Raw genomic sequence first — 25027 nt, 5'->3', positions numbered from 1 at the left:
TTCCAAAGGGAAAAGAAACGGAAATGAATTTTTATTAAAATTAATTTGATGATAAAAATCATTCAAAGTTGGAGTAACTTCATGGTGGAGTTACAAATGGCAACACTGGGATGTTACTTGAAACGGAAACTCCGTTTAGTTTTTGCCACAGAACTTTAATATTCAGATATTTTCGGATTTCGATGTTGTAGGACAGGAAAATGATCGAGTTAGAGGATCCGTTTAGGGTGATGAAGAATGGAACAGCTGCGTAAAATGTTGGTTTGTCAGCTGGAACTATATACGGTAGAACGTAGAATAGAGACCAGGCAGCGATGTAGAAAATGGAGATGAACACAAACTGCACAAGATATCTGAAAAATTTGTTCAAATAAAAATAATTTCCAAAATATTATACTAACCTGGTATCTTGTTTTCTCTTTTTGCTCTTTAAAGCGTCTTCAACTTTTTTATTGGCATTTCGTATAGTCATGAAAACGCACGCATAGCAAACCGTCGATATCCCAGTGCAAAATAAGTCAAATGAAAGTATGATCAGTTTGGAGTATGAATACACATTTGGAATAGTGACAGCCATATACGACATTATTGAAATATCGCCTATGAATCTGTAGAGATGGAAAAAATGTTTTGAAAATTTTGGGAATTCCAACTTACATGCAACATGGAAAGATGTACTGTGAAAACGTGGCTGCGGCTGAAGCCACTGCGATGATCGGGATGAATAGAAGAAGTGTACGACAAAATGTGAATACGTTTGTCCGGTTTAGCGTAATTACCGTGAATCTTTCAAAATCAAGTTTATGGGCTAATAATATAAATATTTCAGGGTTTGGAAATAGAGGGCGACCATCGGGCAACTATCGGGCAAATAGCAGGCAAGTCCAGGGGAATGCCTATGAATAGCCCGCATTGGACCACTATTTGTACCAGGCTTTTTGTATTTTTATTGGTATGCACTTGTAATTGCCGGTTTGCCGATTTGCCGGAACTTGCAATTACGGCAATTTGCCGGTTTTATTTATTTATTTATTTATTTATTTCTATACGATTATGTATTTGTTCTATAATCGTTTTTAAATTTGTTTTGTAATCGGTTTGCCGATTCGCGGGAAATTTTTATTTTTGATAAATTGCAGTTTTGCCGTTTGCCGGATAACAATTCGCCGGAAATGTATTCTTTAGACATTTTCATGGAATTCTTTTCAAATAGATATAGAAAAATTCATAGGATGCTTACAATTTTGCCGATTAAAGTTGAAATTCTGAAATTTCCAACAAACAAAAGAGAAATACCACAATTTGCCGAAAATTTTCGGCGATTGCCGATTTCACGGAAATTTTCATTTCCAGTAATTTGCCAAATTGCCGAAAAAATCGTTTGCCACCCACCTCAGATTTGTACATTGTTACTGTGGAAACCAGAGCTGTCACCAAAACATTTTTTGACTAAATAAACAAAAGTACAAAAAAAAATTTTGTTCTGATTTTGGACCAAAACACAAAAATACAAAAAAATTACGTTCTTCAAAACCAAAAACGATTACACAAAACCAATACAAAATCATATTTTTGCTTGTAAACTGCACTTGTCGAAATATTTTTTTTGTTTTTCGGCTGGATTAAACCCAAAAAAAAAGACAGCCCTGGTGGAGACGTCCCAGAATGGGCAATCTTTAGAAGTTCGAACATATGTAATCATGAATAATTTTTAGCAACATATGGTACCTATTGATTGCCATTGTGGGCTGTATCAGACTTTCCAAAAACCATCCTTCCAAAAACATCCATCCGAAAAATACGCTGAGATTGCTTGTTCTTTCCTCGGATAAGATATATCTCTGAAAAATAACATAAATCGATATTTTTTTGCAATGATTACAACTATAATACAAGTGAGCCAAAAGTGTTGTCAAAAATTTCAACAATTGCCGTTTTTTTCCGGCAAACCCGCCAAATCGACACTTTGCCGGTTTGCCGATTTGCTGAAATTGTTCAATTTTGGCAATTTGCCGATTTGCCGGAAAAAAAAAGTTTGTCGCCCACCCAGATTCATCCCACGCCCTCTGAGCCAAAAGTGTTGTCGTTTTATAGAAGTCATGTTCAGAATGACTATTTTTTCGGAACTCACATCAGCAATAAGTGACGCGGAAAAATGAAAGTTCACGGAGAGCATCAACAGATCTGATATGATATTGAAGAAAGCAATCACATAGGTCGCATTTTTCTTATCAGAAAATCCCAGAAGAAGGATCGGTGGTAGGATCAGAAAGTTTGTAAAAATTGCAATTGTGGTAAGGGAGAAGGAACACAGGCCTAGGTACCACTTGACAGACATGTTAGCTTTTTATAAGACCATATACAAGGCTCACCGTGAGCCTTTATATGTATCACATCGTGTTTGTCACATACAGAATGTGCTACGAAAGACATAGTGATTTCCTTTATATTAACACATAGGGTCTTGTCGCGCAAAAAAAACATAGAATTTTATTATTGTTATTGCTGTTCAAAAATACACTTGCTCGAAAAGCTTACTTTTTAGAATCGGAATAAGTTTTCTGAATCTCTAAAATGGCCTAACCATCCATTGATTTTTTGAAGGAGGAGTAGCGCCAGTGGGAAAAATGCCAAATCTACTTCTATGGTGTCAAACTAACCGAATATCATAATAAAAAAATTTTTTATTTACTGTCAAAAAGTGACAATTACTTAGTTTTTGCCACTCTTAATTTTGGAGGTCGGTTTTTATGACTTACTTCGAAGGATCGATTTCGAAGGATCGATTCATAAATCGAAGGATCGATTCATAAATTTTGATAGTATTTGATCATGATGACTAGGGCTTTTAGCTGATTGTGAGCAAGGCGCAAAATGCGGACCTCACGCAGACGCTGCGCACCGCTGTGTGTGTGCAATGAGATGCGAGAGATAGTTATTAGGAAACGGCCGACACGTTGGGGGTTCCGCACCACATTATACATTCGTAAACATGCGGCTCGAGTGACACCATCAGTCCAGCGCGGCGACCTCATGGGAGCCCTAATTATGACTTTTATGGAACTAAACGAAAAGTCATATAAAAAATGTTATGATCTATGAGGTAATGAAAACGAAACTACATACAGGAATGAACAAATTTGTACATAGTTTTTGTACATCTACATACATATCATATAATTGAAAATATTTCCTGAACAATAGAATCGGAATAAGTTTTCGAGGCATAGATCTTTGCCTTTCACACTACGCATGTTCTGATTTATTACGATGTATGTTATTTTTCTGTTAAAAAATAAGTGTTCATTTTAAAGTACGATCTATTGTTATTGGACCCATTTGGTGTCGGCCGTTTATACAATTTGAAAAAAAACATATCAAAATTATTGGTAGAAAATGTTCTTTAAAATGTGTTTGCCGTTGTTTTCACAATGTGTCAAACAATTTTTCGAAACTTAATCTGAAACTTTTGAAAATGATTAATAGTGTTTTAACTGGCAATCGTGACATTACAGAACACAGTTTGAACGTATTTGCGGTGTGTTTTCTTTCCTAGACCTTACCCAGAAAAACCTTTGCTAAAAGCCGTTTTTTAAATATTTTTAGTAGGTCTTCAATGTAGGCGTAAAACGTCTGCCTGCCTGATCTTGCTAGAGCGTCCTTTTTATACATTAAAAAACCCGCCGTTTGCCAATTGCATATGGTCATATAGTGGCCGCGTGAGCAATAAACATTCTTGAAGATGATCTCCGAATCCTTCATCTTGGTATGGAGAGGAAAAATACAGCAAGATACGACTAGGGACATACATTGTTGGTCAACTGAACTTAGGCCAGAGGCCAGGGAGTGCTGTTTACTGAGAAGTCGTTGCTGTTCACTATGGATGAATGAGGAAGCACTAAAGCGCAACTGCGGGAAACGTTGGAATAACAGTTCCAGTTATAAAGAGTTCCGATTAAACCTACTATCTTTACTGTGCCTCTATCCGCCCATTCAATCTGTATAAATATATCCAGATCCCTCAATAAATGTTTTATAATGCCAGAAGAACAACTGGCATTCAGATTAATGATATTAATCATTTTTTGAATATAATTGCTTAGTGCTTATAGTTAGGCGCGTCCCATTGACATTCAACTTCTTGCTGACAGCCGGCTAGATTCAAAAACGCTGGAGACGTTTCCTAAATAGTAAATGATAGTGTGGGTCTGTTCATAGTTTGTAGTTTTTGTAGTCTCCAAAGTTTTAGGTTTTAAAGGGATATCGGTTTAGGGTTAGTGGGGGATATGGTCGGGATACTGTAGTACATTTGTTGGGGTTCTGTAGAAATACTGTAAGAATACTGTAGTTTTGGAAATATTGTGTTTTTGTCTTTTGAAGATATATTGTCTTGGGGATAGTGGGAAATATAGTAGGCGCACTTTAGTAATACGGGTACTGTAGGAGTACCATAGGATTACAGGAAAAATTTAAATTTTTCTGAGAAAAAAGGTTTGGCGGGAAATTCAATATTTCTGAGAAAAATTTTTTCGTGGGGAATTCAAATTTTCTGAGAAGCAATTTTGGCGGGAAATTTAAAATTTCTGAGAGATGCTTTTTGGTAGGAAATTAAATCTGGAAAATTCAAAAAAAATCCAGAATGCTCTAAAACCTTCTTGGAAATTTGAGAAAACCGTAAAAGTTGATAGAACCTCCTGGAAAATCTTTTTAAAAATCTGGACTGTTCTAAAACTTTTTTAATCTTTGAGAACTCTTTGAACTCTCTCTTTGAACCTTAGAATCTTCTAGGACCTTCTGGAAATTTCTAAAAAATTCTGAATCGTTCTAGAAACTTTTTGAAAATTTGAGAACATCTATAAAACACTAGTACTACGTTCTAGAAATTTACAAATTGTTCTATGACATTGACCTTGATAAAAGTGTGACTGTCAAAAAAAAATTGGTCATAAAAATTTTGTGACGCTTAAAAACTTCTAGAAACTATCAATTTACCGAAAAATGATCTGTGTCCATTTGATTTGAATTATAAGTATACATATGTTCTTCTCAAAACATGGTACTTCTTTTAAGCAGCCACTTGTCTCGTCTCGGGCAGTCTCGGGCAATAAATAATTAACATTCACGACTTTGAGCTTTTTCAGCCGATTTTTCCGTACTTGCTGATTTTTGTAATTCGAGTTTTTATCTCTGTTATAAATTTTAGTCAAGAATGCCATACTTTTGATATTTTTCCAAAAAAATACCATTTTCAATTCAGAACAAAAATTGGTAGTTGTTTTCCAAAATTTCATTTTGGAGAAATTGCATACTCCGAAAACGTTTTGGATCTATGAAAACGGTACAATAACAAAAATTGTGTGTTGCTCATAAAGGAACAACGGTTTTTTTTTTCAAATTGTATTCTGTAATATAATCATAACACAAAAATTACCCCTGTGATTTGGCTTGAAACGTATCATTTGAAAACTGAAATTGCCACCTTTAAAAGTAGGGTGGCGCCAGTGGGAAAAGTGTCAAAAAATGAGAATTACTCTGTTTTTGCCACTAATAATTTTGGAAGTCTACCAAAAAAAAAATTTTTCCTGCATTTTTTATATTGTAATTTTCTAATAATTCATATTAAAACATTGTAGGGTAGGGTCAGAACATGCGACATTGCTTTGGATTTCCTCAAAAGCTCATATTTTCAAAATTTTGTCATTTTGCCAAAACTTTTACCGGAAATTATGAAAAACCTGAACTTTTTTTAAGTGTTTTATTATGATAATTGGCCGTTTTGAATAATTATAAAGGTATTTAAAGAAAATAACTACTGACGCTACTTCACCTTTAAGAATTTGATATGAAATTCTGCTGTGGACATCTGGTAGCCCAGAAAGTTGAATCAGAAACATAGATAAAAAGAAAAATTACATCTTTTGTTTGAGTTTGGTTTGAGTTTTAAATTGTTAAAGGTAGAGTAGCGCCAGTGGGAATGTGGTCTAGGTACATTTATATTGATCCAAATAGCTGAATATTATAATAAAACACTCTAAAAGTTTTTAGATTTTTTGAAATTCCCAGTCAAAGTTTTGGCAAAATGCCAAAATTTGAAAAAAAAAGAGCTTTTGAGGAAATCCTAAGCAATTCCACATGTTCCGACCCCTACAATGTTTCAATACAAATAATTAAAACAAAATTAAAGAAAAAAATGTAGGAGAATTTTTTTTTTCGGTCGACTTCCAAAATTATGAGTGGCAAAAACTGAGTAATTGTCACTTTTCGAGACTACATAAAAAATTTTAAAATTTTTTGGAAAGTTTTATTTCCCCACTGGCTACTCGGGGGGCGTTCTCGAAGAATTAATCACAATGCATTGTAGTCAGATGGAAGATACAATACTTTGTTGACTTAAGTGATGTGCCATCGTGTTCCGGAGGCTGTGCGAAAAACTGATATAAATACCCTAACGAGTAGCATATTTGTCAGATTTGCCAGATCCATTTAATTTTATGTTTTGATTCTAATGAAATTTGCGGTTGTGGCTTTTTTTGAATACCATAGTTAATGTGCAATGTTACCATTAGGAACTTCGCCGCTTTGGCACCGTTGGCGCACACCCCAACTATTTTGCTCTGTGCTACAGTATCGGCCAAAAGTAAATGCGTTTTCGATTTTCAGTGCTTTTTTTTCAAATTTATAAAACAAGTATACCGTATATATATATTCTCGATTGGCATATTCTCTATTAGTATATTACTAATTTCCCTGCCCTTTCAAAAATAGACTCACGAAATGTCGGCGCTGTTTGAATTTTTAGGAAAATCACCAAAATACCGACGCTGTAAATTCGCTATGGACATCACAAACTAACAGTGACATGAAGTTTTTATAGGTAACCATGTCAGTCAAGTGGTTTATTGGCATGAGCTCCTTTACGTTAACCTCGACCGCAATTTTCACAAATTTTCTGATCCTTCCACCAATTCTAATACTGGGGTTTTCAAACAAGAAAAATGCGACCTATGTGATTGCTTTCTTCAATATCATATCCGATCTGTTGATGCTCTCCGTGAACTTTCATTTTTCCGCTTCACTTATTGCTGATGTAAGTTCCAAAAAAATAGTCATTCTAAAAATGATTTCTGTAAAACGACAACACTTTTGGCTCAGTTTTTAGAAGGAGGGCGTGGGATGAATCAGGGCGGCAAACGAGTTTTTCGGCAAATTGGCGAATTGCCGTAATTGAAAATTTCCGGCAAATTGGCTGGAAATCGCTGATTTGCCGAATTTGTTGAAAAAAACTGCAATTGCTGAAAATTTTCGGCAAATTGTGGTTTTGCACTTTTTTGAAATGTTAGAATTTCAATTTTATCGGACAAATTCTACGCATTCTATGAAAATATACTTATTTTGAAAAGTATGCAAATCGGCAAGCCGACAATTTGCCGATTTGCCGAAATTGTCGACAAAATATTTGCTGAACGGCAATTGCCGCCCACCTTTTTTTGAGTTTTTCGTGATTACAAAAATAATTTTGGGAATAAACTTTTACAAAGATCTAGAAGAAATCAACAACAAAAAATGAGCAAAACGTGTTGACTTTTCATTTTACTCTTTTTCAGAGATACATCTTGTCTGAAGAAAGAACAAGCAATCTTAGTGTATTCTTCGGATGGGTGTTTTTGGTAGGCTGGTTCATGGAAAGCCTAATACAACCAGTGATGGCAGTCAATAGGTGCGTTTTTTGAAGCTGACTAACCACGAGGTGCCGAAAATTTTCAAAAATTGAAATACTTGTTCGTCGGCATAATCGGCACTTTTTGAAAATAAGAAAATAAGTAATTGTGGCAGTTGTAACAATTGTCAAAATTGTCGATTGCCGTAAATTTCTGGAAATTTTCCATTATAATTTCGCATTTATTTTTTCTGCTGGCACGACTGCAAAACGGCTGGCATTTTTAAATCTTCCATTCATACTTTTTTCTGACAGATTCACCGTAATCACACTGAACCGGCAAGACGTGTTCACATTCTACCGTACAATTTTTATCTTCATCCTAATCATTGCAGTGGCTTCAGCCGCAGCCACGTTTTCACAGTACATCTTCCCATGTTGCATGTAAGTTGGAATCTAAAGAATCTCCAAAAATTTTTTTAACAATACAGATTTGTTGGCGATATTTCAATAATGTCGTATATGGCTGTCACTATTCCAAATGTGTATTCATACTCGAAGCTTATCATACTCTCATTTGACTTGTTTTGCACAGGGATTTCAACGGTTTGCTATGCGTCAGTTTTCATCACCATCCGAAACGCGAGCAAGGGTATTGAAGACGCTGCAAACAGCAAAAAGAGAAAACAAGATACCAGGTCAGTGTAATATTACGAAAATTATTTTTATTTGAACACAATTTTCAGATACCTTCTACAATTTGTGTTCATCTCAGGTTTTTATATCGCTGCTTGGTCTCTATTCTACGTTTTGCCGTATATAGTGCCAGCTGACAAGCCGATATTTTACACCGTGGTTCCATTCTTCATCACTCTCAACGGATCTTCCAACTCGATCATCTTCCTTACTTATAACACAGAAATTCGAAAATTTCTTAAATTTTCGTCTCTGCGGAATAAAGTGGCAAGTACCACTCAAATTGCTTCAGTAACAGCTCCCGCTTAAAAGGGAAGTAGCCATAATTGAGGCCATGCTTTAAGATTTTTTCATGCTCCAACCAAACTCTATTTATAACTAGATAATTAGCCGCAACTTCTCCGCCAACTTTAGCAACTTTTAAACCAACTTTGCCGTCCCGTAACTTCGAACCGACTTTAACAACTTTTCAGCCAAGTCAAGCGAATTTTCAATTTACAATTGTGTTTCTATGTTTCTGAACTTATTCTTTTGTTGATTAATATACTTTACGTATTGCCTATTGTTAGGTTTGTACCGATCAGGGCTGGGACCAAAAAATAATTTTGGACCAAAGAAACCAAAAGACAAAAAATTGGAATTTTCGAAAAACCAAAAACAACCAAAAGACAAAAAAATTGGAATTTTGGAAAAACCAAAAAAACCACAAAACAAAACAAATTGAAATTTTCGAAAAACCAAAAAAGAAACAAAAAACCAAAAAATGTTTGATGCTCGAGTTTGTTTTTAATTGGGTTGCTCAAGTAATATTGCAAAATGTATTAAAATACATTTATGAGGTCACAACTGTATTAAAATACACGTTTTTATGTAATTTAATAAATAATAGTCTCGACACGGCAAATTTTTTTAATATTATTTTTTGGTTTTTTTTTTGGTCCCAGAAAATCAACTTTTCGCCAAAATACCAAAAAAATACCAAAAAAAAAGTCCCAGCCCTGGTACCGATCTCTATTTTCGTCCCTACCTTTATCAACTCTAATGCCTCAAACTTAGTCACCGGACTCTTGCGGATCCAATTGATTATTTTATCTCTATTTTTCATTTATTTTCCCCTTTATCACTGCTTTGTTGTGAGTGTATTATTATGATTTTTGTCTGATGAATGAACATACATATGTAAAATAAATAAATAGATTAGATGCACAAAATTGACAATGTTTCAATGTTATTTTAATAAATATGTGCACATTATTAATAAACCGAACATCTTGGTTTATGAATTGGCCAAGCTTGCCTCATGTTTGACCCAACTTTTGGTTAGGCATAGTCTATCAATCTATGTACTTCATAGTTGCCTTTTTGAGATTTCAAATTTCCTATTAATCGTCACTAGAGTACTTCCTGTTTTGTCCCAGATGAAATCAGTCCCGCGAAAACCTACCTCCCGCCTTTTCAATATTATCTAGCTAAAATCTGCAACAAAGAAAATCTCCACTTTCACATTTTTGAAACATGGAACGCGAAGGACTTCTCGGTGACGTTAAGGATCACCAATCTTCATCTCAAATTCCTCGGCGCCTAGCAGTGATAACTGTTCTGGCATTCTTGATATTTCTTGGCATACGGAATACAATTACCGGTATGTTATTATTTTTAGACTTACTAAAATTTTGTTCAGACCTAACACCATCAACAATTGCAATGAATAAAACACTACCGGCAGAATCAATTTTCAACATAACCAGCAGTGAAGTTGAGGATCCACTTTTTGCATATAATTCGTAAGTAATATTTATGTAACGAAAAATCTATAAGAAACAAGAAATTCTTATCAAGGTCCGACTGTCCCTACGAGGAATGGAATCAGGTCACAACCACCATAATTCCTAACACAGAGGTCCATGACAAATGGATGAGAACCTGGAAGCCTATAGATGAGCCTTTTCTCTATCACACAAAGCCTTCTGCAATGTCTGCATTTGCACAAAAAGATCAGATTAGCGTGGCACTGACGTCCACTAATTTAATAAAGTGTTGTGGAAAATACTACTCTGTAAAAAGTTTTTAATTTCAGTTCAACAATGTATTGCCGTTACTACGATTGCCGTCGGAAAGAGATCAGTGATCCATTTCAAAGTATTATTTTTCACAAGTCAACGGTTTTTTGTGCTCGACGGCCCAATGCAAAGTATATTGCGGTTTCTCTGACTTTAGACGAAATTCCTGACTATTCAGTTCCAATCGTTCCAAGAATTGGAAGCAAGTGGTCTAACTGTTTCAAAACCGAAATGCTCTTTTTTCAGATCCACCTCACTACTTCACTATTTGCATGGCACCTCTTTATGGTGATGAGCCTAAATTTCTGCAAATCGTGGATTTTATCGAATACCATAAGCTCCAGGGCGCCACGTTTTTCCACATTTACTTGAGAAATGTCACAGATTACGATAGAATGATGCTAGATGAATATGTTAAAACGGGTGACATTGAGATCATAAAAATGCATGATCACTTTTGGAGAGCAGATTATATGTGGCATGAAGTTCAAATTAATGTAAGACTTTGGTAGGCTTAGAAGCCATGAACTTGCGAATTTTCAGGACTGCCACCATCGCAGCAAGTATTTCTCAAAATGGACAGCTCTGATAGATATTGACGAGAGGTTGGAGATTAGAAATGAGCAATTTAAGACAGTGGTGGACTATTTAGAGTGAGTTCAAGAAAAGTCAAACATAACATGGTTTAGGCTAAAGCTTAGGCTCGAAACTTAAAACTTCAGCTCAATCCACAATGCGTCAGTTGCGAACCTACATTTTCGAGTAAAATGGGTTATGAAGCATAACAATACACCTGCGAGATATGAGAATGATGCACAGGTGACTCAAAAAAATTTTAAAATTCTATAGACTAATGTTCAACAATTCAGCTGACGGATGAAATGCTCTTCTGCAAATTCCGAAACACTTCCCGGCTCGGAGAGCTTTGGGATCAACCCAAGTGTATTATTCGTCCGGAAAATGTTGCAATTATGACTATTCATGGGCCATTGGCAATGTACAAAGGGGAGACAATCACGCTTGTTAATATAAATATTGGCTTTATAAGGTAATTTTTTATCCACTTTTATAACTTGTTAGAAAAAAGTTTTCAGACATTATCGAAGCGTGGAGCAAAGAGTTTTCCCGGGAGCTCTTGATAGAATGATGTCACATGCTCCATTTAACATTCTACCAATAGAGCAGTGGGTTGAGCAAAACCTGACAAAAAATATATTGAGCCGAGTAAAATTGGTCTACGATATTGTTGATGTGTCGTGTGAAGAGAAGATAAAGATGTATAGCATTGAAAATGTTACGGCGCCTTGCTCAATTGGGAAACAAGACCTGTTCACTAAACTATAAATTAATATTTATTTTATCATGTATGTATAATAAGCTCAAACTGTTCAGCTGTAATAAAGTTGTGTTTCACCTTAAATCTCAATATTTAGTCAATGAGCAGCCGACATAAACTAGGCCCGCAGAGAATACACTTCATGAGAAATCACGTTTGGAAAATCCGAAATTATTTAACGAAAAAGAAAATTTTCTTTAAATGATTTTGGATTTAAAAAAAAAATAATTTAACGAAAACGCAAGTACGAAATTACCGACATATGCATTAAACGGAGATAATTAAATTAAAATTTACCTCCGTGAGCAGACGCCTTATCAAATTTACAGAAAATCGACAAATTGATAGCCTTGAATATGGTGTTTTTTTCAAAACTTTGAAAATGTAAAAGTTCAAATATCTGGATTTTTCAGGTATAAAAATGATAACAAAATCATTCCTTTTTTTTGGATCCTTTCCAAAAATCGAAAATCCCCAGCTCTAGTCACGACCCTCTACTTTCTTATAAATTACGAATTTCTGAAGACCGATGTAACAGGTTTTTTCCAAACAGCACTATTCGCATCCCGACATAAATTGGGATAGCATCTTCCTGTTATCTACCTGAAATCTGCAAGATTGGGTACGATTCTTATACCATTCCAAAACGGAATACGAAACACGGCACATGACTTCTGTTCCGGAAAATGTAATTTTAAACTTTTCAATACGGTTTTTGAAAGCTGTACTTGTGGTATTTTCGGTTAGTATTTTATTGATTTTGATATGTTTTTCAAATACAATATTTTCCCAAGAAGGTAAGAAAATGTGTTTTACCTGTAAATATTTATACAGGTTTTTTTTCAGATTTTTTCGAAATAACTACACCGGCTTCTATTGAAATTCTTGCTGTAGAAACAATGCCAGAAACATCCACAAGCAGCTTTCACCTCAGCAGCACAGCTGCTCCAGCTCCGCATAGTCAGGACTACCAGATATTCCCTCAAAACTCGTTGGTTTAATAGTTATATTCTGGCAACTGATAACACACACTTACAGATCTGACTGTCCCTTTGAAGAGTGGAACCAGATCAGAACAGAGTCCATTCCGAACACAGAATTACATAAGAAATGGTTGGAAAAATGGAAATCTTCTTTCAAATATTTATATCACAAATTGCCTTCTGTGTTTGCAGCGTTTGTACATGAAGAGCAGATTATTGTAACTCTTACTTCTGAAAATCAAGTGAAGTACGCTTTAATCTTATTACAAAACAGTGAAAAAAAATAATTTTTCAGCAAAACTGTGTACTGCCGTTACTTCGACTGCCGGCGGAGAGAAATAGTGGACCCTTTCAAAAGTTTTATTTTCACAACGGGAACGGTATTTTGTGCACGACGTCCCGGTGCAAAGTTCATCACAGTTTCAAAATCTTTAAATGAAACACTTGAATATCCCGTTCCAATTGTTCCGAGATTAGACAGTTTTAATTTTTAAAATTGTCATGAGTTTGAACTAATTTCAGAGCCACCTCACTACTTCACAGTTTGCATGGCAACACTCTATGGGAGCGAGCCAAAATTTCTGCAAATCGTAGATTTCATTGAATACCATAAGCTTCAAGGAGCCACATTTTTTCATGTATATGTGAAAAATGTTTCCAATTATGATAGGATGTTATTGGACAGTTACATTAAAACCGGGGAAATTGAAATAATCACATTGAATGATCATTTCTGGAGAGCCGATTATATGTGGCACAATGGGCAAATTAATGTAAAATCTAGAAATAAGGAGTTTAAAAAATGTCGCTTACTTTCTTTTTCAGGATTGCCACCACCGAAGCAAGTATTTCTCGAAATGGACAGCATTTATAGATATTGATGAGCGGCTGGAAATGAACAATAACAAATTCACAAGAGTCGCTGTTTATTTGGAGTATGTTTGTATTTAAAAAAAAAACGCTTTCAGTTATAAAATTTGCAGCACAATCCAAGACTCTTTCATAGCAAATCTTCATTTCCGCGTTAAGTGGGTCATGAAGCACAAATATACACCGGAGAGATACAAAACTGAGGCGCAGGTCAGGCAATCAGGCAGGTATTCCTCCAAGACCAAGACTCATATTTTCAGCTGAAAAGGGAGATGCTCTTCCACAAGTACCAGAACATATCTCAAATCGGTGCGATTTGGGACCAACCAAAGTGTATAATTCGCCCGGAAAACGTCGGGATAATGTCTATTCACGGACCTCGAGAGATGTATGAAGGTGAACAAATTACACTGGTGGAAGAGGACACTGGCTTTATCAGGTAAAGATGCCATCAGAAAATGCTTTATAGTTTTTCCAGACACTATCGGAACGTCGAGCAGAAGATATTCCGAGGGGCTCTGAAAATAATGATGTCACATGCTCCGTTCAATTTTTCTTCGATTGATGGTGGTGTGAAGAAAGTGCTCACGAATAATATTATTAAACGAGTCAAATGGGTTTATGATATCAAGCAACCAACGTGCCAGGAGAAAGTGAAAATGATTAACATTGAGTCTAAAGTGGCACCCTGTGATAATTCAACATTGCGGATGGCATAAATCTAATAATTTTTCAAAATTTCGATAATATAAAGCTTTAAGTTTTTTTCGAGTTGTATACAAGGCAATAATAAACCGTTTTCATTTATTTTACTTGTTTTCAGGTTTATAGTTTTTAGAATATTCAAGCACAATTATAAAAAATGATGTAGTGGCCGACATGTTGTAAGTTTATTTTTGCCAGTGTTACTGTACCTAAGATGTTTAATGGGAAAATGTTTGGTGATCAAACTCGCGAGATGTCGGCTGCTCTTATTTCTCTAATTTTTGATATTTAAATAATCTTATTGTTAAGCATTTAATCTGATATATGGACATCAATTTGTATGCTATAACTTTTTTCTCTAAAATTTCTAGTTTTGTAAAACCCTAGTTCTAACATGAATTGTGGCAGCCGGGATCCGACAAAATCCTTCAAATAATTATTTTTCATGAAAGTCCATGATTCTCTGCTACAAGAGCGGTCGCCAGTTCAAGAACCTGTACCTCAAGCCAGGATCGTTGTCGGCTGCAATTTTTTAATGTAAAATTTCCAAACGCACTCTAGACGCTCCGGGCGGTACACTAAATCCTGAAACATTTCGGATATAATCTGGAGATCTAGATTAAGCTGCCCAGCATCTTTTGAAATTTTAGCCTGTTCATTGTTGTGTTCTAGCAAGCAGGATGCGTGAAGAAATGCCCTACGTTCAATCAAAAAATCGGAATTTTCTTGCTGTTATTATTTTTGTTGTACTCTTTGTCCTAGTGTGCCTTCCAATGACGCAAGTGGCGATGATCGAACCAGGTACAGATTTTTCCGTGTTGAAGCGGTTGAAAAGTCAGTTTCTTTTTCCAGCGATGCTCCCTAAAGAAGAACTCGACAACTCTACGACAACAAATAGCTCACATGAACTGAACACTGAACCGACGGAAATTTTAACAATTACAACACCTATAATCAATGCAACATTGAGCAATTTAAGCTCAACAGAAATTGAGGATCCTGAGGAAATTATGTTCAGTTACAACTCGTGAGTCACAAAAAATATAGGAGGAAAATTCAACTGGTGTTTTAGAAGTACTGTCAGAAATTTGATACATTTTTGGTTATTCTTAGTTTTTCGTAACTCAGAGTTTGATGAAGTTATCCAAATATTATTTTACAAGATTATTTTGATTACCAGTTTTTCTAGATTGATTAATTTTTAATGTACATATGTATAGTGCCTCAATGAGCACATCGAGTTCATCCTACTGGCCCGATTTAGAACAAGATTTATGAAAAATGTCCTTCCAGATCTGATTGTCCCTACGAAGATTGGAACCAAATTCGCACCTCAACTATTACCAATCTCAAGAAACACCACCAACTGATGCAAGAGATGTCAATTAACAATGCGTACCTCTATCATGCCCTGCCATCCGTACTGGCAGCATTTTTACACACGGATCAGATCATTGTCACGCTGACTTCCGAGAATCAGTACAAGTTGGTCACAAATTTCATACTTTAAATTGAAATAAAAAAGTTATTTAGCACAACAGTATTCTGTCGTTATTACGATTGCCGCCGGAATGAAATAATGGACGGGTTTGAAAGTGTAGTGTTTCCCCAGTCAACTGTATTTTGTGCTCGAAGGCCTGGTGCAAAGTATATATCAATTTCAAAAACTCATGATGAAGTCCCCGAGTTCTCAGTGCCAATTATTCCAAGAATAGAGAGTAAGCTTTAAAATTTACGGGAGTTTTTTTAAGGAGTCTAACCCATTTCACTTAGAGTTTTTCCAGAACCCCCGCACTACTTCACAGTTTGTATGGCAACTCTCTATGGCCAAGAGCCAAAGTTCCTGCAAATCGTAGATTTTATCGAATACCATAAGCTCCAGGGCGCCACGTTTTTCCATGTCTATGTGAGAAATATCACCGAATACGACAGAATTCTGCTAGAAGACTACGCAAGAACTGGAGACATTGAAATCATTAAGATGCACGATCATTTTTGGAGGTCGGATTACATGTGGCATAATGGTCAGGTCAATGTGAGTTTTTTTTTTGCGTTCCAGGAAAACAGTGATTCTATTATGCAGGACTGTCATCACCGCAACAAGTACTTCTCGAAATGGACAGCAATAATTGATTTAGACGAGAGAATTGAAATTCGGTCGGAAAATTTCAAAACTGTAACGAGTTATTTGGAGTAAGTCTGCTAAAAAATCTACTGATATATTGAGTATTTTCTAGTTCAATTCACAATTCTTCAATTTCCAACCTGCATTTTCGAGTGAAATGGGTGCTAAAACACAACAATACACCAGCAACCTATAAAAATGAAAAGCAGGTAATCGCAATTTTCATTGTGAAAATTTATATGAAACTTGTTCAGCTGACTCGTGAAATGCTATTCAACAAGTATCAAAACACTTCTCGACTTGGACTACTCTGGGACCAGCCTAAATGTATAATTCGTCCGGAAAAAGTTGCGGCTATGACGATTCACATCCCAGCAGCTATGTATAGAGGGGAAAGGTTTACCGTGGTCCCAGAAGTTATCGGGTTCATTAGGTAAATGAGCAGCCGACAGGAAACGGGGCCATAAGAAAGAATTTCAAAAAATTTAATTTCAGGCACTATCGTAACGTGGAGGAAAAAATATTCCGTGGTGCTCTTGCTAGAATGATGGTGCATGCTCCATTCAAAATTTCACCAATTGATAAGTGGATCAACAGTAAACTTACGAAGAGTATAATACGACGGGCGCGACATGTCTACGACACCGCTCAAGTGAGCTGTGAGCAGAAGCAGAAAATGATTAGTTTCGAGGGAATTCCAAAGCCGTGTCCGAAAAAAAAAGAATTGAACGTTAAAAAGTATAATGAATTGAATGTTTAATAAATTTTTTTACTAATAATGTTTATGCATACATACGTATAAAAATAGTCAATTTGGGATGGAATTTTCTGATAAAAATTTTGACGGGAAATACGAATTTTTAAAGAAAATTTTAAGCGGGAGATTCCATCTTCCTGAGAAAAAAGTTTGGCGGAAATTCCTTTCTTGTTAAAAATTATTCAATTACCTATTAATTAAAACAATTTTTAAAATAAAGTCTTATGAAAAACTAATAAAAATTTGCCTACTTCTGGAGAGTTTTTTCAAAATTTTAAATTGCAATAATTGAATAAGTAAATTAATTTAAATGTTCTGGAATTTTTTTAAAAGAAAATTTGGAAAAGCTCTGAAGGATTTTGAAAAATTCTGGACATTTTTGAATTTACAGGAATTCTCTGAATGTTCCTAGAACTTGGAAATTTTTTGACTGGTTAAATAAATTTTTGAGAAACATTTAGCTTTAGGATAAAAAACAAAAAAAAATTTATTTCAAACTTTCTACAATTGTTGAATTATTGGAGGCAAATTTTAATGGTATCCAATGTGGCATGAAGTAGTCGTATGGGTTCAGCTCTCCAACTCTCTGAACCTTATACATTTATATTTTCAAATGTGGTTTTTTTGTTAACTTACATAAACCCAATCATTTGTTTCTCGAATGTCCATATAATATACTTTGTCCCCTTTCGAAAAATACCCAATCCACCAGCCAAATGTTGAGTGGGGAGCTGAAATTGTTTTGTTTTTTGTTTGATCCTTTTCAAAGTGCCATTTACCACTGATCAACACGACATCACATACATCTTTTGCGTAGACTAAGTCATCAGACGGTGAGTTTTGTGATACGAAATAGGTAGTGTTTAAAATCTAGGAATTGAGGATCGGATAGCTGAATGTGTGCAAATATACCTGACTGTCTTGCTGATCCGACAGGGAAGTATTGTTGAAAATGTTTCGCATAAACTTCGGATCATCACCGAATAGGACAATGGTATTTTTGAGTTTTTCACCATTTTCTGAAACAAATCGTTTTTCATTTGAACAGACCTTGTTATGAAAATTCTTCAGTTAGAATCACCTTTTCCAGCTTAAGCATAAGCCTAAGACTAAGCGTACGCCTAGGCCTAGGCCTAGGTCTAAGCCTAAGCCCAAGCCTAAGCCCTCTATGCCTAAGCCCTCCCTTTACCTTTGTCTTGAATAAAATCAAGAGCACTTCTTACAAAAGTTGACTCGGACGCTGCGAATCCATTCGATGTAAAATCACTCCTACGCACATGAGCGCATGTTCTGAAATTTTTTACAATTAGAAATAAGATGAATATGTTTATAAATCTTACACAAATGTATCATTGTCAGGTTTGGGAAGCCAGTAGTTTTTCTTCGATTTTTTCAAGTAGCCGGAGAGCTCGTCACGCATTGATGGAAAATATTTCCAGGCCTAAACAAAAATTTCAGTCCTATACAGCTTGAAAGAAACTCAGAGTACTTGATAGAATAGTCCGTCAAGGTGTAAATACTGATCGTTAACGTTTTCCAAAATCAATGGATCCACAAATATACAGCAACGTGTGTTAAGCTTGGTGGTTTTCGTCGGCGAGGGCACCTGAAATAATGATTTTTACCATATTTCTACAAAAATCATTCTGGCGGGAAATTTAAATTTTTCTAGAAATATTTTTGCAATAAATTTAAAATTTCTAACGAAAATATTCGCTAGAATTTCAATCTTTCTAAGAAATATATTGTCCAAAATTCAAGTTATCTGATAAATTTTTTAAAACTCTTCTGAGAAACATTTTTGCCTGGAAATTCAAGCTTTTTGATGAAAACCATCGGTGGAAAAATCAACTTCTCTGAGAAATATTTCGGCGGGAAATTCAAATTTTTTAACATACATTTAGGCTGAAAAATCAAAATTACTAATAAATAATTTGGCTCATACCGTTCCGTTAACAAGTTCAAATTGATTGACAAGACCCGGAATGGCTTCACTGGTATTTTCGAGCATTTCTCGATAAAAATCATCTTCGATGAAAAACGTTGCAGTGCGATTGAGCACCCTTGCAATTCCCAAAACTGCTGCCAACTCAAAAATATGGTTTCCTGAATGATTTACATGTTAACCTGAGTTTCCTCAATGAAAAAATACCTAGTCGTGCAGCGGGGGCCATCCGACTTGACAAGTATCTTTTGGGCTCCAGGAGAGTCGTTTGAGGCCCAGAAGAGTTGTTAAACTGGAGTTTTGTCGCCACAATTATCACTTAAAAATTGAAAAAAACTGTTTATCACAACTCAAGATAATGTGAACGCTCACCAGAAATAATTATCGCAAAACAAAATACGGGGCTTCTCAAAGTTTTGATAACAACCGCCATAGCAATCCTAATTCTTTTGGAGAATTTACAGAGTTTACGGGATATCGTGTGGTGAATGTTTCTTGTATCAAAGTCTTGAATTTTTGGTGGAATATTTTGATCGGTCTTATCTATTTTTGTCTAGCTTCTCTTTGTTCCAATGAGGAGTGCTAGATTTTATCTGAAAACGGACGTACCGATATTCATCACAGCAGCACTTTCCAAAGTTTGTTCCGAAACATGGAAAATCGTGTCGATTTTGTTTTGGAAGTCCGAACACTCGACGATATCGAAATTCCGGTTTTAAAAAGAATAAGCGCTCAGCTTTTCGTTTACGGTAGAGGTTTCAAGGGAAAACCAGTTTTTCAGCACATACCAAACACATCCGTTATATCTAGTCAGAAGTTTCCGAATACTTTCCAATGCTGGTTAGAATTGTCAATCTAAAATTAAATACATTAATTGACGACAGATATCAAGTAGGAACATACTTGTACAAAAACAATGCCAATGAGAGCCATACCCTGTGACATGCATTGATAATTTAACTAATTTTTGTGCGATATAATAACTGTCAAAATGGCGAAAAACTGATCAAAACATCTCAGAAGTGCTCCGCATTACCAGAGTTTGGCGGCGCGGTACCTTGTACCGATTATCCCTTGACGGATCTATTCGCAATGACGACATAATATTTTTGCTGTACGTGCACTTTTCAGCCTTATCGATCTTCGAAATCGACCTGAATATTCTTGTGCGACGTAAAATGGAGGTCGTCGGTGAATGAAACACGTCGCTTTAGGTTTGGTGCAAGGCAATTAAGGATTTGATTTTTTGGGTTTGGGAAAATTAGTCTTTTTGTCCCCGGCGAATCAAAAGTTATTCAAAACCAGTGTAAGCAAAAAATGTTTCACAATCTATATAGTGTTCAAAACAACTTTAAACTTTATTTTTGGTGTGAGAAAGCCACATACAGATATGAAATTTGACAAAGTTGAATTTTATTCGCGCATAAAAAACTTATTTTCTATTAATTTTAAATATTAATCACGTTTCGATTCTTACAAACTCTCACTCAAAAATAAAAACTTTTTGGAACTTATACAAATTATTTGCAATAAGTCCTTTGCAAAAACTTTAATGAATAAGTCCGACATATTACATTAAAAATTAGTGTGTTTAGTTTTCACACAGTACGCTCAACTGCTATGTGCCACTTTTTAGGAGATTAAGAATTTTTTTGACAGTAAATAGATGAGCAGATTCTCTTCTTTTGAAACAACTTTTGTTTTTTTCAGTGATTCACAGCATGTAGACGGCCGGCAAACATTCGTATTACTTTTTTGAAATTTTAAAAAATTTCAAACATCTGAAAATTTTTGAATAAGTCCTTTGCAAAATTTTTCCGTCAAAAAACATTGTTTTAATTTTTTTTCAGAAAAGTTTTCAAAGTTATTTAATGACAGAAATTTCATCTATTTGTACATTATGAAAAAAATGTCGAGACTGTTTGGAAACTTTGAAGTTTGGGAACTGCAAAATCCATTATTGAAAAAAAACCAAAAGCTGAGTCGAGCCCCTGACTTGAAATAATAATTGTGGCCATTCGACCCCAATTTTTTTTTGTAAATGAAGAGAACATATACTAGAGCAACTTTTTTTTCCAGTTCAACGCGGTCCTCTGCCGCTAAATTTTTTGTGTGGGACTATTTAGAAGGTCCACTTTCAAATGTTGTATGTTTCATTCAGAAGTCCGCGACTAAGTTGAAATACTTCCCTTGTGAGGTTATCGAACATCTAACGCGACGTCATTGGCTGGATGCGAATTTTGGTGTTTTGATGAGTTTTAGAGATAATGTAAAACGAAGTTCAAATTTTCAAAATGAACAAAATGAACACAAAACATGATAATCGCATGTTAAACTTTTCGAGCACGATTTCACAAATCTTAACAGGCGGACAAATTCTAGAGTATAAAATTAGACCGCAAACTATATATGCATTCAAATGTCAAATTTATTAATTTTTATTAAATTTCAATTTTTCAAAACCGACTTCATATCGAGATCCCTTTGTGTTGATAGAATCGAATCATATCTTGGTAAATAGTCTGAAAATTTAAATGTCATGTAATATTCACACTCCACCATAAAACTCACAGTAGCTGGTACAATTTGCAGCGTAATTTCAGCAATCCTTGCTGCAATTTCCAGATCGCTCATACTTGTGGACTCCTGGAAGTGAATAAAATATTACAGACGAATACTTTTAATCAAATTTACTTTGTAATATTTTCTGAGCGCGGAGCTGATTCCAATATATTGGTCTTCTGCCATAATTTTAATTGCAATGGTCGAGTCGTGGTATCCCAGTTTCCAAACACAAAAAGCCTTCAGAGCCGCAAATTCATAGATATTGAGTTTCAGTTGAAAAAGTGATGACCCAAGAGTTGATTTTACTTGGTTTATAAATTGGTACAATGGTCTGAAGTTTTCAGAATTATATATTGAAAAAGGAAAAAGACACTAACTCATTGTCCTCAAAAGTGCTGTCGCAAATTGACTCGCAATGCCTTGAAAATGCCCAAACTGCGTCTAACCAAACATTTGCAAAATGAAAAGTTTTAAGTAAAACCTCAATATCCTCTTGGCGTAAAATATCAACTCCTGGGCAATTCATACATGATTCCATTGATAAATCATTGAGCACATCGGAAAGGTCTCGAAGTTCATCTGCAGAGTTTACCAATAGCGTATTCTGAAAAAGAAATATTTTAAGGGGTTTGCACTAGTTTTCAAACCAATTGTAACCGATGTTTTTTTTTTAAATAAACTCAAAATTCCATTTAAAGATCTAATTTTTTTCAATTAGGTTTTTTTCAACTGGGTGTAATCAGTCCTAAGCTTTGATGAAAAACACAAATTTTTCTGTTCAAATTTTCCTAAAACAGCAAGAAAAATCCGAAGTTAAGTCATCTCAGTTTTGAACCAATCAACGAAAGTAGGCGGAGTAAGCCACCTCTTATTGAAAATTTTCAATTAAAAAAATTCTTTCAAAATTTTTTAAAGACAAACCTGTACGAGACAAAGCTGTTTTTGAACAATCGACATTTCCACCTGCTTTACATAATACTGTAGTAAATCGTCAGGGTGAGTGTTCAGTATGATACTGAACTCTGATGGGGAAGGGTCTGCTGTAGAGTCCACTGGAGAGGATAATGGTGTTGATTCCACTGAGCTTGTCGAGTTGCTCGAAGGTAATGCAGCGTGTCTTGTGGTAGTATATCCTGAATGATAAAATATATTGATACATTTTCTTCAAAGTGAAAACTGCAAGACTAATCAGAAGTTAACTCCAATCAGTTCTGAACCAATCAACAAAAGTGGGCGGAGTGAAGTATTGATTGTTAATTGGTTTAACAGTGGACGGAGGCTAATCTCTGATTGGTCAAACTTTAAAAATAAAAACTTCATACCTCTCACAACTTCATGAACTCCCAAGTTCCGCGATTCCATGATATACTTCGGCGCGTTTTTGAGATCTCGCTTTTGTTGAACTTCTGCAAGTTGAAATTTTTAAATTTCTGAACTTAACCAACAACTCCTACGAGATTTATTCATTCCAACATTGACGCATTTATCAAAACGACACGATCGGCAAAAGAATCGAGCTTCTGAAGATTTGCATGAATTTAGAGATACAAAATTATTTTTTTAAAAATTACTTGGAGATATGGAGCAGTTATTGTTTGATTTGCACAAAAATCGAATTCCAAAGGCGACAGTTCTTCGGAAAAAAGAGGCACAAGCCATGCAGGTGGTGGTCCCAAAATGATAACTGGTTCTTTCGGAGGTACTGCATACTTGGCACGGTTCTGAAGTATTTTTGTGTTACACCTCTGAATTTTTGAGTTTACTGCTAAAACTTTCTGAAACTTTTGAATATCCGGAAATTATTTTTTGATTTTGAAAATTACTAAAATAATAAAATAAATTATTTAAAAAATTTACAAACCTCCTTTTCCAGTCATGATAGGTAAGCAAAAAAATGGAATATGAAAATTCAAACAAGACTAATTTCTGATCGGCTACTCCAATTCTTTATAGCCCTTCTTATCTACAACTCGAGGAAGCCAAATCTATGTCCGAAAATTTTCATGAAAAACTTTGTCTCACCTTGTTCCGTTCACCTCCGTTGTACTTTCCGTACGCGGCCCTGTGTGATTCTCGAGGCCGATATGTCTGGAAGTGTGTGTATTTCTCTGAATAAGTTCCTCTATTTTCCGCATTATCAAGATCCGCTATAAGATTACGTGTCTACGATAACTATGACCAAAAAAACAACATTTCGGAAAAAAATACGTTTCATTGCTGTCACCTATAGATCCCTGAAAAAAGTGTCTGTTTTTTTAGAAATACACTCCGAATAGTCATGACCTAATATATTAATTAAACACGAAAAAAAAATATTTGGTTAAGATGAAAAACAAATTACGTATTATTGAAATAGTCAATTAAAACATTTTAAATTTGTAAAATTTTAATTTTTTGAAGTATTATTAAGGATTTTTTGAAAACAAAAAGTGTTCCAACTTCTAAAAAAAGTTTTGGTTAAGTTTCAAAAAATGTTAAATTTTTGAGTAAGAGTTTGTATTGATCGAAATTTGATCAAAGTTTATTTAAAATATATTTGAAAAATAAGCAAAAAAAGTCAACTTCGTCAAATTTCACATCTGTTTATGGTTTGCTCATTCCAAAAATAAATTTTCGAGTACTTTTCAACACTGTATAGATTGTAAACCATTTAGTTCTTTCTTGCTTAAACTGTGTTTCGAATAACTTCTAATTCGCGGGGGGGACATGATGACTTGATCTTTCCAAATCTAGAACATTGAAACCTTAATTTCCTTGCACCGAACCGAAAGCGGCGTGTTTCATTCATCGACGACCTCAATTTTACGACGCACAAGAATATTCTAGTCGATTTCAAAGATCGATAAGGCTGATGAGTGCACTTACAGGAAAAATATTATGTCGTCATTGCGAATAGGCCCGTCGATGGACTCTAGTAATGCGAAAAAAAATTTCTGGAAAGTTTTGAATAAATTTTAGTTTTTAATAAAATCTGAACAGTTTTCAAGTCAAATTCAATAGCCCAGTATTGTCAGATTTGTCGGAAAAATTTTTTAAACATTTTTTAGTTGTTATTTTTTGAAAATTATAGGTGTTTAAGCTTACAGCAACGCTCGAAATCTCAGTGTTCTCATTTTTTGCCTTTTGAGAAAATTCACGTAACTTTATCTGGAGTGTGTCAGAAAAATCGAAAGGAGCAAAGGAAAAGAGCAACTTCAGCGATGGCAGGTGACGTCATATCATCCACGAAATTTGACTTTCCTTAAACCCATTTTCTGATAGTTTTAGAAAAAACTCGCAGGATCGTGAATATGCTTGTTTTAATATAATTATGTTTAAGTAATTTGAA

At 35.0% G+C, this 25027-nt stretch overlaps 6 protein-coding genes and 1 pseudogene across 7 annotated transcripts; 4 read left to right on the top strand and 3 right to left on the bottom strand.

Moving 5' to 3' along the window:
- Positions 1–79: 79 nt before the first annotated feature.
- srx-7 (7TM GPCR serpentine receptor class x (Srx) domain-containing protein) lies at positions 80–2841 on the bottom strand (the record flags this gene model as incomplete). Its single annotated transcript, NM_070844.5, has 5 exons — positions 2760–2841; positions 1729–1841; positions 658–786; positions 402–608; positions 80–353 (listed from the first exon to the last, which is right to left on the bottom strand). The coding sequence occupies exons 2-5, from the start codon at positions 1785–1787 to the stop codon at positions 80–82; spliced, it is 669 nt and encodes a 222-aa protein (NP_503245.4). The 5' UTR covers positions 1788–1841; positions 2760–2841.
- A 4039-nt stretch (positions 2842–6880) lies between these two features.
- srx-8 (G-protein coupled receptors family 1 profile domain-containing protein) lies at positions 6881–8662 on the top strand (the record flags this gene model as incomplete). The annotated part of the gene is made up of 5 exons (NM_070843.3): positions 6881–7087; positions 7605–7717; positions 7973–8101; positions 8149–8355; positions 8404–8662. The coding sequence occupies 5 exons, from the start codon at positions 6881–6883 to the stop codon at positions 8660–8662; spliced, it is 915 nt and encodes a 304-aa protein (NP_503244.2).
- A 1206-nt stretch (positions 8663–9868) lies between these two features.
- On the top strand, positions 9869–11757 carry gtnt-8 (Glycosyltransferase family 92 protein; the record flags this gene model as incomplete). The annotated part of the gene is made up of 9 exons (NM_070842.3): positions 9869–9995; positions 10035–10137; positions 10193–10387; positions 10431–10615; positions 10660–10910; positions 10957–11066; positions 11136–11232; positions 11283–11461; positions 11508–11757. The coding sequence occupies 9 exons, from the start codon at positions 9869–9871 to the stop codon at positions 11755–11757; spliced, it is 1497 nt and encodes a 498-aa protein (NP_503243.3).
- A 659-nt stretch (positions 11758–12416) lies between these two features.
- On the top strand, positions 12417–14323 carry C14C6.7 (annotated as a pseudogene). Its single transcript has 8 exons — positions 12417–12546; positions 12596–12740; positions 12788–12979; positions 13028–13505; positions 13558–13667; positions 13716–13812; positions 13863–14041; positions 14081–14323. Coding segments are annotated over exons 1-8 (1574 nt in total).
- A 632-nt stretch (positions 14324–14955) lies between these two features.
- Positions 14956–17204, top strand: gtnt-7 (Glycosyltransferase family 92 protein). The gene is made up of 9 exons (NM_070840.3): positions 14956–15108; positions 15160–15334; positions 15601–15792; positions 15841–16025; positions 16092–16342; positions 16391–16500; positions 16545–16641; positions 16687–16865; positions 16928–17204. The coding sequence occupies exons 1-9, from the start codon at positions 14988–14990 to the stop codon at positions 17190–17192; spliced, it is 1575 nt and encodes a 524-aa protein (NP_503241.2). The 5' UTR covers positions 14956–14987; the 3' UTR covers positions 17193–17204.
- Positions 17205–17676: 472 nt separating this feature from the next.
- On the bottom strand, positions 17677–19567 carry C14C6.3 (L-Fucosyltransferase; the record flags this gene model as incomplete). The annotated part of the gene is made up of 10 exons (NM_070839.2): positions 17677–17775; positions 17826–17920; positions 17969–18059; positions 18102–18208; positions 18379–18479; positions 18530–18630; positions 18679–18795; positions 19135–19295; positions 19342–19452; positions 19507–19567. The coding sequence occupies 10 exons, from the start codon at positions 19565–19567 to the stop codon at positions 17677–17679; spliced, it is 1044 nt and encodes a 347-aa protein (NP_503240.2).
- Positions 19568–21550: 1983 nt separating this feature from the next.
- Positions 21551–23576, bottom strand: nhr-155 (Nuclear Hormone Receptor family; the record flags this gene model as incomplete). Its single annotated transcript, NM_070838.5, has 9 exons — positions 21551–21656; positions 21706–21780; positions 21829–22030; positions 22077–22303; positions 22621–22832; positions 23022–23105; positions 23154–23219; positions 23271–23420; positions 23561–23576. The coding sequence occupies 9 exons, from the start codon at positions 23574–23576 to the stop codon at positions 21603–21605; spliced, it is 1086 nt and encodes a 361-aa protein (NP_503239.2). The 3' UTR covers positions 21551–21602.
- Positions 23577–25027: the final 1451 nt, after the last annotated feature.

The sequence above is a fragment of the Caenorhabditis elegans genome, chromosome V (assembly GCF_000002985.6).
Source record: "Caenorhabditis elegans chromosome V".
Taxonomy (NCBI): Eukaryota; Metazoa; Nematoda; class Chromadorea; order Rhabditida; family Rhabditidae; genus Caenorhabditis; species Caenorhabditis elegans.
Note: the sequence above shows the minus strand (reverse complement) of the source record. Positions and strands in the feature narration are given on the sequence as shown.